Source organism: Anser cygnoides, chromosome 16 (genome assembly GCF_040182565.1).
Source record: "Anser cygnoides isolate HZ-2024a breed goose chromosome 16, Taihu_goose_T2T_genome, whole genome shotgun sequence".
Lineage (NCBI taxonomy): Eukaryota > Metazoa > Chordata > Aves > Anseriformes > Anatidae > Anser > Anser cygnoides.
In genome coordinates this window covers 5,367,473-5,383,911 of record NC_089888.1, presented here as the reverse complement: position 1 = coordinate 5,383,911, position 16,439 = coordinate 5,367,473, and the positions used below count along the sequence as shown (strand labels likewise).

Here is a 16,439-nt window from a genome sequence, read left to right as displayed (position 1 = left end):
TTAGGAATGGCAGAATCTGTACTAAATGATAAGGAGTTTACCTGGTAGAATCTTCTGAATGTCTCAATTGAGAAATAATAATTGTTCTATTATTCTCTTTCATATTTTGCTCACTGTCCATATGTAATGGAATAATAGTGAATCCCTACACAGCTTATGTTCTTTGGCTCGGTAAAGAGACTCATAAAAGTTGCCTTTCATATCTCTACATGAAGTGTTATCAAGTGTTGGAGTTTGAACTTGTTTATTGGGTTATCCTGTCCAGTCTGTGATGACGCGTGATTGACCTCTGCAATAGATTTTGCTAGATCTTTTATTCAAGCTAATTTTAAATGTATTGGGCAATAAAGTTTCCATAATGTTCCATCAGGGACCAAGTAAGAGTTACTCTAAGAAAGCCTTTTTTTCTGGAATTCAGCCTAATATGTATTTTTTTCTTAGATGTACTTCCATTATTTGCATCTGCATTTACTTTTCCATTATAAATGGAAGTGCACTCCCTTTGAGATATTTAGACTTTTCACATAGCTGCAGATTAATGAGTATTGATTCCCTCCTGACCTGACATTAATAGGAGGTGCTTGACAAATACAAAAATGTAAGGATAACAATCCTATTATATTTAAAACACAAATTTACTATTAAAGTTGGAGCTCGGAAAACAGTGTTTCCTTTAAGTGACTACCCATATTATAGTTTAGAGTGTATTTTGGCTTTTTCCTCTGTTTCTGTAATGTTTTTAGAAGCACATTTTCTCTGATACTTAGCTTCATGAAGGAAAGAATTTGGCTCTTTCCATTTTTATCCCTGTATGATTCTACACTTTCAAAATGTAGCATTTCCATCCTTAAATGGAGTTATGAGAGGCAAATAAGAGTTCCAGCTTGATTAAAATTGCATGCATTTTAATTGTACATGGAGGTGGCTGGAATTAGTACAAATACCTTTACTGAAGAGGCAGAAAGACTCTACGAGTGTCACACTGTGCACTGCAGTGTTGCAGCATCTTTTTTCCATTGTTGTCTATGAACTGTGAAATTGTAGAAAACCGAAATGATCTACATGTGTGTTTTCTGAAACTCGGGTCAAATACAAAAGGCCTATTAATATCATCTAATAATTCTTCGTTCAGAGGGTGGGGAGGCACTGGAACAGGTTGCCCAGAGAAGCTGTGGGTGCCCCATCCCCGGAGCTGTTCAAGACCAGGCTGGATGAGGCCCTGGGCAACCTGACCTAGCGGGTGGCATCGCTGCCACGGCAGGGGCTTGGAACTGGGTGGTCTTCGAGGTCCCTTCCGACCCGAGCCGTTCTGTGGTCTAGCACAAGTGTTGCTTTTTGTTATGTGTAAGGTTCCCAGCAGATGCAAGGGGAACACCGCTCCTCTGTGTGTGTGTATTATTTAGTGGCTTCCAAGTAAGGAGGGGAAGAACAAGCTGCAAGATGCGGCGGGGTGGTTATTAGTTAACCATCACCGTACAGTAAACCACGCTTCCTTCACGTTTTATTTACAGCTTATCAGGTTATTTCATGTAGATATTCCACACAAGCAAAGCTTCCAGACGAGCTTAAGCGGCCCGTACCCCTACGCGTATTTACACATCCCCGTCGGGCAGCCCGTGCCCCCCACGCGTCAGGCGGAGGCCCCGGGGCCGGGCTGCTTCCCGGGGCCGAGCAGAGGCCCCGCTATCGGCCCGGTGCCACCTCCGGGCCCCGACCCACATCCGGGCCCAGCGCCCGCCTGCGGTGCCCGGCGCGGCCGCCGGAGGCCGCCCGCCCCGCCGCGGTGCCCGCCCCGCCGAGCCGGCGCTGGGCGGCGGGGCGGAGCCGTGCGGACGGGCCGAGCCGGGCCGTGCCGAGCCGGGCCGGGCGGCGGGCAGGAAGATGGCGAACGTGCAGCTGGAGTTCCAGGCCAGCGCCGGCGAGGCGGACCCGCAGAGCCGCCCGCTGCTCGTCCTGGGCCAGCTCCACAACCTGCACCGCCTGCCCTGGGCCCAGCTGCGGGGCAAGCTGCAGCCGCGGGTCACCGAGGAGGTGAGGCCGGGCTGGGGGAGCGCGGACCCCCCCACACACACACACCACCACCGCCGCCCCCCTCCGTCACCGCCGCCCCGCCGCCGCCTCCCCCGGCTGCCCGCGGCCCCTCCCGAGGCCGCCTCTCCCCGGCCCGGCCCGGCCCGGCCTCGTGGTGCTCCCCGCGCCGTGCCGGGGCTGCGGCCGGGCGGCCTCGGGGCGCTCCCCGGGGGGCTGCGGACCCGTCCCGGGGGCTGGGGACCGCCCGGCTGCGGCTCCGGGGCCTGCCGCGGTGAGGGGCCGGGGCCTGCCGGGCCTCGCTCGGGGGAAACCCGGCTTTGCACGGCCTCGGGAGCGGGAAGGGGCTTTGCTTTACCCGGCTGAGCGGTGCCCTAAAATCACCCCGAGGGGGCCCTTACGGAAAAATGAAAAGCGAAACCCGTCGGGGGCCCGCTCGCCTCGGTGCTGCAGGGTGTCCCCGAGGCCCTGGGGCAGCCGCGGGTTGTGGCCGGAGCCTGTCGCTGGAGCTGTGGGCAGCGCTGCCCCTTAAAGCGTACGGCTCTTACCTTTTACCCGCTTTGACGGGTGAAAAGTGCTTTGCATTCCTCCCAGATGACAAGCTGCTGACTGCAATTAAAATAATTCTCGAAATACACGTTCTTAGGTGGCAGGTGGCAAGCTGGAGACTAAGCCTGGCTGCCTGCAAGGGGTGAAAGATATCGCATCTCTTTCCTCCTCCCCTGCTTTCAGCTACTGCTGGGGAGTATGTGGATCTATTTTTATTTAGATGGTGTTGATGGCTTGTGGCAAAACGATAGATGTTTTGCATTGCGGCTTTTAGGTTGCTAGATGCTTGGCAGTTTTATTTGTTGGGCTCTCGAGTCTCTTATGACAATATCTAGCCTTCTTTTTTGTTTTTAATTAAATTGCTGTATGAAAGAATAACACGGGACCAGTAAATCAGTCCATCTATTTATCAGTAGCAAAATGGTCTTAACTTAAAAGGGTCTGAAGCAGCCTGTGCATTAATGGTGTGTTTTTAAATTATAATTCATGTGGCTTAAGAGACACTTGTAATGGAAAGCACATTTGTATTTTCTGATTAATAAACGGGTTCATCATATTTCCTGCCTCTTTACTGTCGTAGAGGTTATTGCATTTAAAAGGGTGTGCATAATGTCTTTCCGTCTCATTCCAACTATGTTGAGGCATTCTTAAATAAAGGATTTTAGGTATTGGAAACAAAGTCTGATACAGTTCTTTCTTTTTTAATTCTTCTTTTCTCCTCAGATATGGCAGTCTGCTTTAAGCACTCTGAATCCAAACCCTACCGACAGCTGTCCTCTCTACCTGAATTACGCCACTGTGGCCGCGTTGCCTTCCAGGGTCAGCCGACACAATAGCCCATCTGCAGCTCAGTTCATCACCCGCCTGGTCAGAAACTGTCTTCCAGGAGGTGTCAACAGATGTATTGTTGTAAGTGGCTGTTGGAAAACGCTTCTGGTGAAATGTCTAGTATTTTGTTGACTTTTCAGGATTTTAGCTGTATCCAAGGAGACAAGAGGTGGATGAGTGTTACCAGTATAATTATACCAGCATTTATAAATGGTTTTGCTCTGGAGCGTAAACAAGACCTAAGTATAATAGCTTATGCATGCTCAAACAGTTGGAAGGAATTAAGGATGGATATGTATGGAATGTTTTCAACCAGTAACGTCCATGCAAAGGGAACCAGTAGTGGATTTATTTGAAAAAATATTTAAGGCATTAGCACATGGTACATGTCATGCTTTAGAAGACTGATATGGACTGCATACAGAGTGCTATGTCTATATTGGATAGCCAGTTTTAGGTGACTCAAATTAGTCAATAAGTTTTAGAAATCTTAATGTAAACTAGTACTCCAGCACAAATTCTGTGCAGGAAAAGGTCTTGCACTACTTTGGTCATCTTCTGCATGAGCCTGATGAATTTGGTGGTTTTTCTTTCTATGGCTTCTCCAGATTAATCCAGAGTTCTAGCTTTCTACAGAAAGCTCATATAGTCGGTGTCAATAACAAAATCTAATTATACTCTTCACCTGGAAAACTTATTTGCAAGAATATTAACTCTACTCATATTTTTTCCCTTGTAGTTAAATGTGGAGATGTTTAACTAAAACTTCTTTCCATTGGTAATTTCTGTAATGAACTTCAGAAAAATATTTTATATGTTAAAAAGGTTTGGGTTGATATTAACCACATTCTCATATCATTACTCTCATTGTTTTATTTGTTTTGAACACATACTGATGGTTCCCTTGCTTTTTTGTCTCAATCCATAGGCTAACCAGTGTTAATTAGACAAGTATAATTAAAGCAGTCTAGTTCCCTTATAAGGACAATTAATTCCTACACAGTCAGGTCCAGCAATGTAGTTCATTTCTGTATGGGAACTGAACTGAGTGAGTTCAGTTTGGTGCTGTTTGTACTGCTCCCCCACCCAAGCAAAGTGCAACGTGTGAGTGTGTCTCCGTTCAGACATCAGTTCTTTTCCTCTTTCCCAATTAATTAATCCTTCTAAATGTAGTCTTCATGTCCCTGATGTTACCTGACTTGGTTCTCTACTGGCTGTTGTTTCAGATGGTCTGTGAGCGGTCTGAAGTTTTCGCTTCTGCTTGTGCGTTGGCCAGGGCTTTCCCACTGTTTACACATCGGTCAAGTGCATCAAGACGCACAGAGAAGAAAACTGTAACGGTCGAGTTTTTCCTGGTTGGACAAAACAATGGACCAATAGAAGTGGCAACGCTTAAAGTAGGCTTTTGTTCCCCCCTTCCCCTTGTGATCAGTTGTTTTCATTATTCTCTGAAATCTTTTTTTATTTTATTCAGTTTGTTGCATGCACAGATGTGTACCTCAGGCTACGTACAGCGTAGGTGTTGTATCTAAAGTAAGAAATGATTCTAGATCAAGGTTCCTTGAAATTGTTCAGTTCAGAGCATGCGTGAGTAAAAATATTGAACATATTATTGCAGCAAAGGCTGAAGATGTTATTTAGAGTGTATGTTTCAGGGGTGAAAAACACCAAGCAAGTAAAACAGAGATTCCTCTTTTCTTACATTTATCATAGATGCAAATAGTAGGGTTTTAGTGTTTAATATTGTTACCTTCAGTGTGTGGGCTGCTCTCTTTTATTTGGGCACAATCTGTGGTTGTGCAGGTGAGTATCACACTGATGTCACTAAAAACTTGTTTATTCTGGGATCACGTGTGGCTTCTGATATTTGTGTGATGTACCTCTTTGGCTGAGTTTTTATTTAAAAAAAAAAAAAAAAAACTGTAGCCAGAAGGAAAACCCCTGAAGAAATGCTTTAGCTTGGGGATGAGCTATACATAACACTTCAGTGTTTGTCTAAGTCGTCTTTCAGTAGCAGGTAGTCAAAGATCGTTTCCCTTGCACCTGACTACTTTAGAGAGGAAACTACACATCAGGTAACCTTTACTATTGTAGGCCATTAATCTTCAAGACCCTAACTTAAAAGCTATTCCAAGTTTTGAACTTGAGCTGTTAGGCAACTTCCAGGTCAGTGCTCCAGATCTGTATTTCAGTGCACGATGACACTGTGATCTGATTGAGGAGACTGTTGCTACATCTGAAATTCGCAGAATTGCAGCTTTAGTGGTTTTTTTCCTTCTGTAACTTTTACTGCATACTTTGCTCTTATTCTACTAAATGAGTTGGCTACAGCAAATGATGCCAGACCAGTCTTCAGGAAAGTGAGAGAGATGGATTATGAGTACAACAGTTGATCATTGAAATTTCCCTTACCCCAAAATAATAATAATAAAAAAGATTTCTTTCTTTAAAAAAAAAAAAATTTTTCTCCCATTCTTCCCTTTGATGTCAATGCCAAAACAACCGCTGGCTTCCTCCAAGCTAAGTTTTCCCCCCTTAAATTCAACCAGCACCAGACAGCTAGTGTAGAGCGTGGAGGAGGCATGTGGTAGCATTTTTTAGCTAAACCTCTCCCTAGGCATGCTGCCATATTCCGCACCTACTGCATTGTCCATGGTATTTTATGGTGAGGTCTAGCAGGGATTGTCACAGTTTTATAGGGCAATTACTAAAGATTGTTGTTTTCCTGGTTCTCTTCAGTAGCCTGGAAGCCAAACGCAGGCACAGCTTATTTCTGTGAGTGTCGTATTGATTCCGTTGGACTTGTCGTTTAGGTTAGAGCACCTCCTTTTACCTGCATGACCCTAGTGGTGAATCACTCCCAGCTTAGTCTGGCTCCTGAGGAGGTTCTTATCCCTTTAGGGGAAGTAAAGCAATCAAAGTAATTGTAGGGAATCAGGCACCACTCCAAAACAAGCCAAGGTTTATGAGTCTGCTGGGATACAGAATATATAGAGTCCTTAGGCCAGTCTGGCCAAGCCAAACTTCGGATACCTCAGCACAAATAACTAGCCAACACATCAGATTCTTTTGAAACCCATCTTGACTCACCCTTCTGCTGTGTGTGTGGTCTTTGGTGTAGTGTGGCTACTGGAAAACTTGAACAGAGTTCCCTTCCACCTGGTCTTTTTTGCTTCAAGTTGTTGGTTCCCAGGAGCTGAAAGTTAAAGCTTAGCCTCTGGTGCCTCCATTGTCCTTTTTGCCAGGAGGATGCTTCTTTAAGGGAACAGCCTCAGCGTGCTTGCTGTGGGCCATTTTGATTCAGTCCACTCTTGGGTAGGTACGTCTTCTCTCGGTCCAGGTGAAGGGCGGTCAGTTCTGCCACAGGAGCGAGGTAGTCGATGCCTGCATGTTTCACACAGATAGCTCATGTTTCACCTTCCCCATGTGCCTGCCATATAGAACGTCTTATGGTATTAATCTCTGTTGCACTGAACCATTCTGCCTGCTGTATTAAAACATGTTGTACATTATGTAATTGCTGCAGGTTTCCAGCCCAAGTAGACTACAAGTTCATTGTGGTTTCCTGAATTTGTTTTATCTTGTCTTTCCAGCCCTCCACCTTGCTCTGCATTCTTGGTCTTGCTTTTAAAGTGGAGAACGCTACTAATTTTGCAGAATCTATTCACTGGAAGGAATCCAGTTGCTTAGAAATCAGAGCATAGGAAAAAATATCTTCTGTTTAACACGTGTGGAAAATAAGTTAGCTTGGTTGGCATTAGTTAGTACTGCTCAGCTACCTGCGACCAGTTGCAGTTAGGCATTATTGTGCTCCACAGAAATCCTACATCCAGTGTAGGCTGCTTAGGACTAGGTGCAGAGTTATGCAGAAAACCACCTAAACCAAGGCCAGTTCTTAAGTGTCTTCGCTTCTTTTTATAGTGCCTGGCAAGTGCTACAGAAGGAGTCAGACTGGCTGCTCGAATCGTGGACACCCCTTGCAATGAGATGAACACAGATAACTTCCTGGAGGTGGGTAACACAGCTGATGAGCAGGAGTTACATGTCGGAAGTCTTGACTACAGCAACAAAGAACTAGTGTTCCTATCTCTGAGCAAAACCTCTTTGTCAGTGTAGGAGATGCATTAAACAACCTATTCAAGGATGCTTATGCTATTTCTTTAGCCGTTAATATTTAGGACAAGTTACCAAAGTTGGAAGGAGTTAGTGTAATGCTTGGTGTAAGGAACCAGGAGTCAGAAGAGGTGATGACACTGGCTCCTTTGCCAGTGCTAGTGCTTTCTTAAGCCCTAGGGTGGTAAGTTTCTGAAATTATGGGACAGAAGTTGACGTGCTTGCAAATCAAGATCTGGAAAGCTGTTGAGAGTGAAAATATTTCTGCCCTATTTCATCGTGGTTCAGTAGAGTGAACAGCTGGCTTTTACCTCTGAAGATTTCTCTTCCTGGCAGAGCTTAAAGGTCAGATTTGCATTTCATGCAATACTAAATAATCAAGGGTGTCAGTGAAATTAGACCATTGGAAACCAGCATCAGTCCCAAAATAGTGAATGTATGTGTGTACTTGCAAAATCATATAAAACCCGCATGTGGGTTTTATGACACAAATGTGTCCTGATGACTGACTGACTGACATTGTCCTTTTTCTTTTAATGATGAAGGAAATCAAAAAAGTTGGCAAGGATCTTGGGATTACTCCTACCATTATTCGAGATGAGGAGCTGAAGGAGAGAGGCTTTGGAGGTATATCTTGTTGAAAATTCCACTTTTTTCCTAGCAGTTAATTGGAATATTGCATCGTCTCCATTGTGATATTTTATTTATGCATTTCTGAAACAGTTTTATAGCCCACAGTATTCCAAGATATAGCCAGAGATTGCTTTTTGCAGTCTTTCTTGCTTAATTGTGGCTTAATTGTCTTGTTTTCCAGGTATCTACGGGGTTGGCAAGGCAGCTCTGCATCCTCCAGCCCTAGCAGTTCTCAGTCATACTCCAGATGGTGCTACACAGACCATTGCATGGGTGGGCAAAGGTATTGTGTATGATACTGGAGGACTCAGCATTAAGGGAAAGGTACATAAACACTTCTGCTGTCTTTGCTTACTGTGTTGTTTCCTTACGGAAATAATTCTGTTAATGTTCACAGAAACCAAAGAGTATCTGTTTGAGTAAACACTTGATTTACCGTCATCTGTGCAGACACAAAATACCATGAGAAGACCGTATAGAATTTAAGGAACATTTTACAGAGCTACTGGGTATTTTGCCCTTTAAGTATGGCACACTGCTAGCAGAAAGTGAGAAACAAAGATGTTTCATTTCTGATTTTGGGGAAAGATCGAAAACCCATTTGAGGTGACTTCAATGCATGTCTTGTAATCAATGTTTTTCTTTTTTCTAACAAACTAGCAGTAGAGGTTTAGTATTTTCCAGTTCTAAGGCAAGATCCACCAAAAAGTAGACATGCATGTGTTCCTTGCGTTTGTTATGGTACTGTCAAGACGAGAGTTGTAGAAGCATCAGAAATACTAGTTTTATCAGGATGCACTTTGAAACTCAAATCATAAATTTTCTTTTTTTAAAAAAATCTCTCTCTCTCTTTTTAAATAGACTACTATGCCTGGAATGAAGCGAGACTGTGGTGGAGCAGCTGCTATTTTGGGTGCCTTCAAAGCCACTGTAAAGCAAGTAAGTAAAATGCGTTAATTGATATCATGTAGCCTAGCGTTGGCAAGGAGCAGGCTGGCTTTTGGATATATTCCCAGATATGGGGGTCAGCCTAATCCTAAAGTTCTGACCTGCCACTGCCTTTAGTGATCTTGGGCCACTCTGCTCTTTGTGCTATTTCAGGAAAACATTTCAAATCTTTGCTGGTATCTTGGGAATTGTGAGAAGTTGCTCACGTGCTAATTTCTCCTTATGAGTCTTTGTTGAGCTTCAGGGTCTGTTCTGAGGATTGAGTTGACTGTAGTCCCTTGAATCAGATTCATACCTGAGTTATCCAGGTATAAAGCTTTTGTTTAAGCTTTGGGATTTGGGGCTACTGTTGTCCCCTTAGCAAAGAAAGGGATGAGCAACTCAGGGTATGAAGTCTATACATATTCCACATCCTACGCCAGTTCTAATATTAACCTACTAGGGAAGTGGCAGTTCTAGTCTCATCAGGAGCTGCTTGTTGGGCTCCTGTGGTCAGAAAGTAGTAGAGGAGCTGAGAAGAAGCCAAGCATTGAAATATGAAGAATTTTTTAGAAGTACGTTATGCTTTAACAATATGAACTGGGGAGATGAAGTAGCTGCTGCCAATAAAACTCTGCCCTCTCCACAAATTCAGTCACTGAGTCTTGCTGACAGAGCAGCTATTGCCTCCAAGGAGTATCCAAAGTTCAAAGAACTTGCACTGCTGCAGATTAATGCATAGATCTGATGGAAGCTTTGTCCAGGGGATGATCATTGCCAAATTCCCATTTCTCAACAGTTTAGCTCTGTGCCTTGGCCTTAGCAGTATGTTTGATGTGGAAGAATTGTTAACTTCAGTTATCTGCAGAGACTTAAAATTGAAAACACATTTCTGAGCAGCATCATAGGAAAACTGCTAGGTTTTCATAACAAAGTTCTTCAGAAAGTTAGATCACGTGTTTGCAAGGAACAAAAGCTAGAACTTCTACAGTGCTTTGGGAGAGTCTGGGAAAGCCATGCATGTGGTACATTCAGTGATTCAGTCCTTGTTTCAGAAGTATGTGTGCATGTAATTATCTGCACTGACAAGTTGCGTTCACAATCCCAGTAGCTGTGAATGTAAGTCATCAGTTATTTCATATACACAAATGAATAAACTGGTAGTAATATGTTTGGACAAACTGAGCCTGAAGAAGCTGTCATACCTCACAAGAAGTCTGTGCCTTTGAATGTAAAAACAAGAGAATGTTATCACTGCTTAATATTACAACCCCGTGCAAGAAGACTTGTTAATTAAATCCTTGCAGAAAATGTATTCAGGTAGGCAGTGGAAATAATTTGTCTTTGTTACTGTTTCAAGACCTTTTTTTTTTTAATGCTCTTAAGAATAATATAAATCTGGAAGAGGTTTAAATTGGCTGCGCTTTGTCAAAAAGACTGAAGTTTAAACTTCTGTTGGATAGAAAGCTCAGTAGGAAGAGGGGCAAAGGTTATTATCCATCTTCAGAAAATACCATCTGCCTACATGCCGTTCAACAATTTTACAATGTGATTTTAAAAGCCTTTGGATAGCAAACACGAGTGAGTGATTTTTTCCTTCAGAAATGCATTTTATCCATTGTGAGCTTTCCAACACAAGGAAGAAGAGAAAATACTCACATTTTCTAAATCCTTTCACCTCCTGCATGTTAACGTAGGGAATCCTGCTTTTAAAAAGCTGCAGGATGAGATTCAGTAAAAGGCAGTTGATAGCAGAAGTAGGTTTATGTTTTTTGACAGTAGATTAACCGCATCTCCCAGTTGGAGGAGGAAAATTTGGTGCAATTCAGTAAGAGATTCTTAATAGAGTGTTTTTTTGTTGCAGACCATTTTGGAAAAGGAAAGGATCGTAGATGGAAGGGTATCTCATCTACAATGCTGTTTTCCCACTGGCTGGACTAGCAGCTGTAAAGTTATTTTATGGTTTCTAGAGGTTGCGTGTTATTTTTGAAAGTTTTTGATTGATGCGTTTCTCCTTTGGACTTCAGAACATGGGCTGATTCAGCAAGCCCACATTACTTTGGCTACAGGACTTTTATCAAGAGATTCACAGTAAAACTGAGCGTGTTTTCCCTAGAAGTTTGGTGTTTTTAAGGCTAGCTATCCCAGTTGAGGAGGAACGATGCTTTTATTTGTTAAGTGCTGCTGCCTCCCGTTGTGTTCGTAGGATCTCTCCACATAATACAGTCACTGTACAAACAAAATCTTAACATTTTAAAATATCCATAACTATATAAGTGCTTGATTTTGAACCAAAGCAAACTAGATGGGATCTGGTAGAAAAGAGAAGGTTAAGGGGTAAGAAGAGTTTGAAAATGCTGTGTCCTTCGTAGCAGGAATTTTATATTTATAAAAAAATTAAAAATGGAAAACAACTAATACTAGCCATGGATAATTTTTACTTTCACATGTAAAGAGAGAAGGTAGGTACTGGTAGTATGTATCTTACGTGTGTTCCAGGCTTGATTCTGGGCAGCAAGCTGCGTTGCTGGCAGTTGATAGATCCACTGAGACGTGGAGGAGTACCATGTTCCAGGGTTGCCATGGTCAAAGTTGCTTTCCAGCAAAATTATCAGAGATGGAATCTGTTCATCTGGGGTTGTTTTTTTAGGAAAGTGTAGAGTTCACAAATGGCTGCATATTAGCATTTATTATTTCCATCTTTTTCCATTAGTACTGTAAGCTCTCCTGCAATGCTGAAGATGTGATGGGAAGGAGCTCAGTTTCTCTGATGGGAAGGAGCTCAGTTTCTCAGGTGGCCCCAATTGTGTCTTTGTTGTTATTGGAAACTAAATAAAAGCAGTGGAAAAAAACAGGGTTTGAAAAATAATCCCAGGCATCCTGACTGGCTGTGTAACATGCTGTCACAAACCTTTCTAATTGTCATGCTCAAAGCATCTGTTACTTGGATCTTTCCTTTCTGACTATGAAAGGTGAAGGGGTTATAAAGTTCACATCTCTGTTGTGAGTCTATGTTGGAGTTGTACTGAAATTAAAGTACCACATCTTTGGAGATGTATTCAGCTGATTTCATTCAGGGGTACTGTAGTTCTGTGACTTAACGGGTGTTTTTGGTGAGCCCAGCAGTTTTCTGGTGAGTTCAGAACTCTAAAGCCAGGATTGCATGTTTTCTCCTTGCCTGCTTTCTGTAACTTTTGTCCTCAGCTACAAGATAAGACATTTATCGTAGATTTCCTATGTAATTAGTGGCATTGCTGCCATAAAATCGTAATCCCATGTTGATTTCAGTCCAAATAAATAAGCTTGGTGTGAATTGAAACCCATTTCTCTCCTATTGTTATTACAGGGTTTTAAAGACAATCTTCATGCTGTTTTTTGTTTGGCCGAGAATGCAGTTGGACCACGTGCAACAAGACCTGATGACATTCATGTTCTTTACTCTGGAAAGTAAGTTTGTGTCTGTATCTTTCCCAGAAACACTGAGAGGAAACAATCTTTGGTTCTATTTGTCTGAGTACTGTATAGATCGTGAACCTCAACAGCTTCCCTAAGGATTGCTAATAGGATTTCAGATGGCCATAATAGCGAGTTTTCTGTGTGCTTAGAGTGACCTGTGTGGTATGTAAGTGCACATCAAGATACGTATCATCTGTCATGAGATGAAGTTTCCTTAAAGCACTCAGGTTCCTGTGTTTGTTCCAGTACGACCAATTTTCTGTGACCATCTGTAGTCTGTACTGTCTCAGTTGCAGAGGCAGGCTTGGACTGTCTAAGAATCTCTTGTGGTTTTAAACCAAGTGTGGTACTTAGTGGAAAGCAGTAATTAATAAAATTCCAGCCAGACATGCTGGGCATTATACAGGCCTGACAGGTAGTGACAGTACCGTGCCGACAGTACTATTATTACAGTTTTCCAGGTTTGTTCTGTCTGGATGCTTACAACAGTGGAATATGTAGCAGTGCAGTTTTGCAGAGTCAAGTAAGAAAGTACATAAGGTTTGAGTCTGCTTTCTAACCCAGTGTTCTAGTCAGATGTGTCTTAACTTGCAATCTGAAGTATTGTTGTATTAAATGCCCTCTTTTCTTTCTAGAACTGTGGAAATCAATAACACTGATGCAGAAGGGAGGCTGATACTGGCTGATGGAGTAGCTTACGCATGCAAAGATCTTGGAGCTGATATCATTCTTGATATGGCGACTCTTACTGGAGCTCAGGTACTGATACAGACCTGCTAGTGGAAAGGGGTACATCCTTCTAGTGTCTGTGCATTATATGTACAATTTTAAGAGATATGGCCGTAGCTGCAATGTCTTTGTCTCTGTTTGTAGCACTACCTTCTTTTGTCAAGTACTTTTAAGATGTTTTTTTTTTTCTTGGTGGTTCTGTTAGATGGAAAGCAGCTATTCATGCCGAGAGTACAGAACTATCCTATGCAGCACTGTCAGGGTGAATCCTTCCCGATTTTGTTGTATATCTCATTAGGGAATTGCTACAGGAAAGTATCATGCTGCTGTCCTTACCAATAACGAGGAGTGGGAAAAAGCATGTGTTAAAGCTGGCAGGAACTGTGGAGACCTGGTCCATCCTCTTGTGTATTGCCCTGAGCTCCACTTCAGTGAATTTACCTCTGCTGTAGCTGATATGAAGAACTCTGTTGCAGTAAGATTTTTTTCTTCACATTTCTCTTATTAGATAAAAATATGCTCCTATGTGTATTCTGGATCACGTGTTCATCTGTTGATAGCTGCCTGAAAGTTCTTCCTGTGGGTTGTAATCTTTTAGAAATGGATCATATTAGGACCTCAAAGACCATTTAATAGGGGATTTTGCAAGTTAAATGCCACTCCACTGATATTTAGCATCCATTTTAAACAGGGTAGCCTGCTGCAAAGTTATCTATGGGCTGCTTGCCTTTTAAACATAACCTTAAGATGAATGCTAAATTCCTGGATGGAGACCTTTTAAGAAATAAAATCAAGCATTCCTCAGATCATATATAACCATTGGAGACAGTAACTGGGAATGGAAAAAACAGGAAATTGAGGACAGAGACCTCAGGGATTTCTGCAGCTGCTTTTGCAGAATTTGAGAGTTACAGTGTGCAGTAAGTTCCAAAAACACTGCAGAAATGAGTTTGGGCAGAAGACGAAAAAAGTAGGACCAGATTCCTACCCAGGAATTAACTCAATGCATTTACAGTATACATGACTAAAGACTGGGTTTATAGCCATCCATTAAGCTTTGAATTAGATTTGCACAACTGTCTTTTGTATAGTCAAGAAGACAACATTGACATTTTCTTTTCTTGAAAGACCAACTGTATTTTTACTGTTTCTACAGGACCGAGACAATACTCCAAGTTCCTGTGCTGGGCTCTTCATCGCTTCTCACATCGGTTTCGACTGGCCTGGAGTCTGGGTCCACGTAGACATTGCTGCCCCTGTTCATGCGGTGAGTATGTTCATAGGACTTCTGACATTTTACCCACCTCCCTCACACAAAACATTTATTTGCTCTTGGGGTTGTTCCACTGTTGGATGGAACATGTGCGATTTTTTCCCCTAAAAAAAATTTGCCAATTTATTCCTCATCCCCCAACCCACCTTTGTTTTAAACCCATCTTATTCAGCTCATGCTCCAAATCCATGGTCCTGTTGGATGGAACATTCTCTGCCTTGAAGAATGCTAGCATAAGTCCATCCTCAAGTCAGTATGAGCTCTGTTTTTGTGAATCAACTGATGTGTTGGTTTAATCTAACAGGGAAAAATTGTAATAGCAGTAAGGATACAGAAGTGTAAGTCAAGCAGGCTTGACAGTGTCTCCAAGTATTTGTTATGGCCATGTGCTGTCAATGCTTTTGATGAGTAGCTAAATTAAACCAGCCCATATTATACAATCTGAAATGTGAATTGTTTTGTGTTTTCCAGGGTGAACGAGCTACTGGCTATGGCGTGGCTTTGTTGCTGTCCCTGTTTGGAGGGGCATCTGAAGACCCTTTGCTAAACATGGTGTCCCCTCTAGGGTGCAATGGAGACTCTCCCCCTGACGATATGGAGAGGGATTCCAAAAGGCGGCGCCTGATTTAATGCGCCCCCAGCCCTATGTGACGGGGTGCATGTGTTACCTCACTTTGCACTGATTTGTTTTCAAGCAATGAAAATGTCACGTCAGAAATTGCCATTTTTTTTTACTATCATGATAAGATTTATTACTTGTTTCTGATAAAAACAGCCTGATTCTTTTTTGTTAGTGTTTTTTTAAATTATTGGTGCAAACAGTTGCTGAACAGTATCAGTGGTGCAGACTCCAGGCTCAGCTAACTGTACCAGGAGGAAGGCACATCTTCCTCTGAGCACCTCACAAAACCAAACTAAGTGCATTAATGCATGAGAAGCTCTCTCTATTCTGAAGAAGCAACTGCAGTTCTTGCTTACAAAGCCTTCTGAATTACTTATTTTACATGAGGTTTTATCAGATGTTTCTGCAGGCCCCACTACATCTCTGAACACAGGATAAGGAAAAGAAAACTAGTTTTGGTATATTCAATGACAATTTAACTTAGTAAAGGAGATATAATGAGAAAAGGCCTTTAGTCTTAATACGGTGCTGTTTCCGCATGTGTAATGTATTTCTGACCAGTAAAATCTGTAAGTGATCCAGAGCATATCTCTACATAAATCTTTCACGTTCAAATTACAGAATGTATTCATGTTAAATGAGGAAAAAAATGGGGGGCTGTGATTGAGTAAAATCCGTTTACAAAGCAGAGTGGCTTCTTGCCACTTAATAAATTTATTATTATTAAATCATCTTACATATCCCATGTGGTGCTTCATAGTGTTATTTACATTTCTGAGAAAACTGAGTGTTCCAAAGATTTGTGTGCGACTTCATTGCTCCGTTCAAATTCCTTTTGCCAGCACTCACACATCTGAAAACAGACCCTAACACAGTAACAGCTTATACCAATTGGTATGGTGCAGTTCTGAAGAACTTACACTGATTCATTTCATTTGTTTGATTCAACAGTAGTCGGGATGCGTAATATTAGTTTCTGTATAAATTAGTCTCAAAGAGCTTCCAAGTAATAGCTTGGCTTGGGCACACATGGGAAATGACTTGCCCCAATTTATATAATGTCAGCAGCAGAGTTAGGAACAGTGTGACCAACTCTTAATCAGTGCTGGTCCCTGCCTGGTGAATTCAAGCATCAGCCTTTGGAAACATTTCTTGGCTCAAACAGCGTCGATGTTGAAAAAATCCAACCCAGCACACACTTTTGGCTGCTTTGAAGATAAAGTCAAGCCGAGTTGTGACAAATTATACCTTTCCCTGTGTTGGAGGTGATCTCTGGGGAGA

General features: G+C 42.4%; 1 protein-coding gene across 1 annotated transcript; it reads left to right on the top strand.

Moving 5' to 3' along the window:
* The first annotated feature begins 1,785 nt into the window (after window positions 1–1,785).
* On the top strand, window positions 1,786–15,889 carry NPEPL1 (aminopeptidase like 1). The gene is made up of 12 exons (XM_048074600.2): window positions 1,786–2,031; window positions 3,301–3,486; window positions 4,632–4,802; window positions 7,327–7,416; window positions 8,064–8,145; window positions 8,333–8,475; window positions 9,013–9,090; window positions 12,425–12,525; window positions 13,170–13,293; window positions 13,562–13,738; window positions 14,420–14,530; window positions 15,008–15,889. Exons 1-12 carry the CDS (start codon window positions 1,882–1,884, stop codon window positions 15,164–15,166), a joined length of 1,572 nt encoding a protein of 523 aa, XP_047930557.1. The 5' UTR covers window positions 1,786–1,881; the 3' UTR covers window positions 15,167–15,889.
* The last annotated feature ends 550 nt before the right edge of the window (window positions 15,890–16,439 follow it).

What these genes read in the sequence shown, in the direction of transcription:
- NPEPL1 (XM_048074600.2), top strand. Translation starts at nt 1,882, where the DNA reads ATGGCGAACGTGCAGCTGGAGTTCCAGGCCAGCGCCGGCGAGGCGGAC. An exon ending in TAGAAGTGGCAACGCTTAAA is followed by an intron (nt 4,803 to 7,326) that starts GTAGGCTTTTGT and finishes TTCTTTTTATAG; the next exon opens with TGCCTGGCAAGTGCTACAGA. An exon ending in GAAGGAGAGAGGCTTTGGAG is followed by an intron (nt 8,146 to 8,332) that starts GTATATCTTGTT and finishes CTTGTTTTCCAG; the next exon opens with GTATCTACGGGGTTGGCAAG.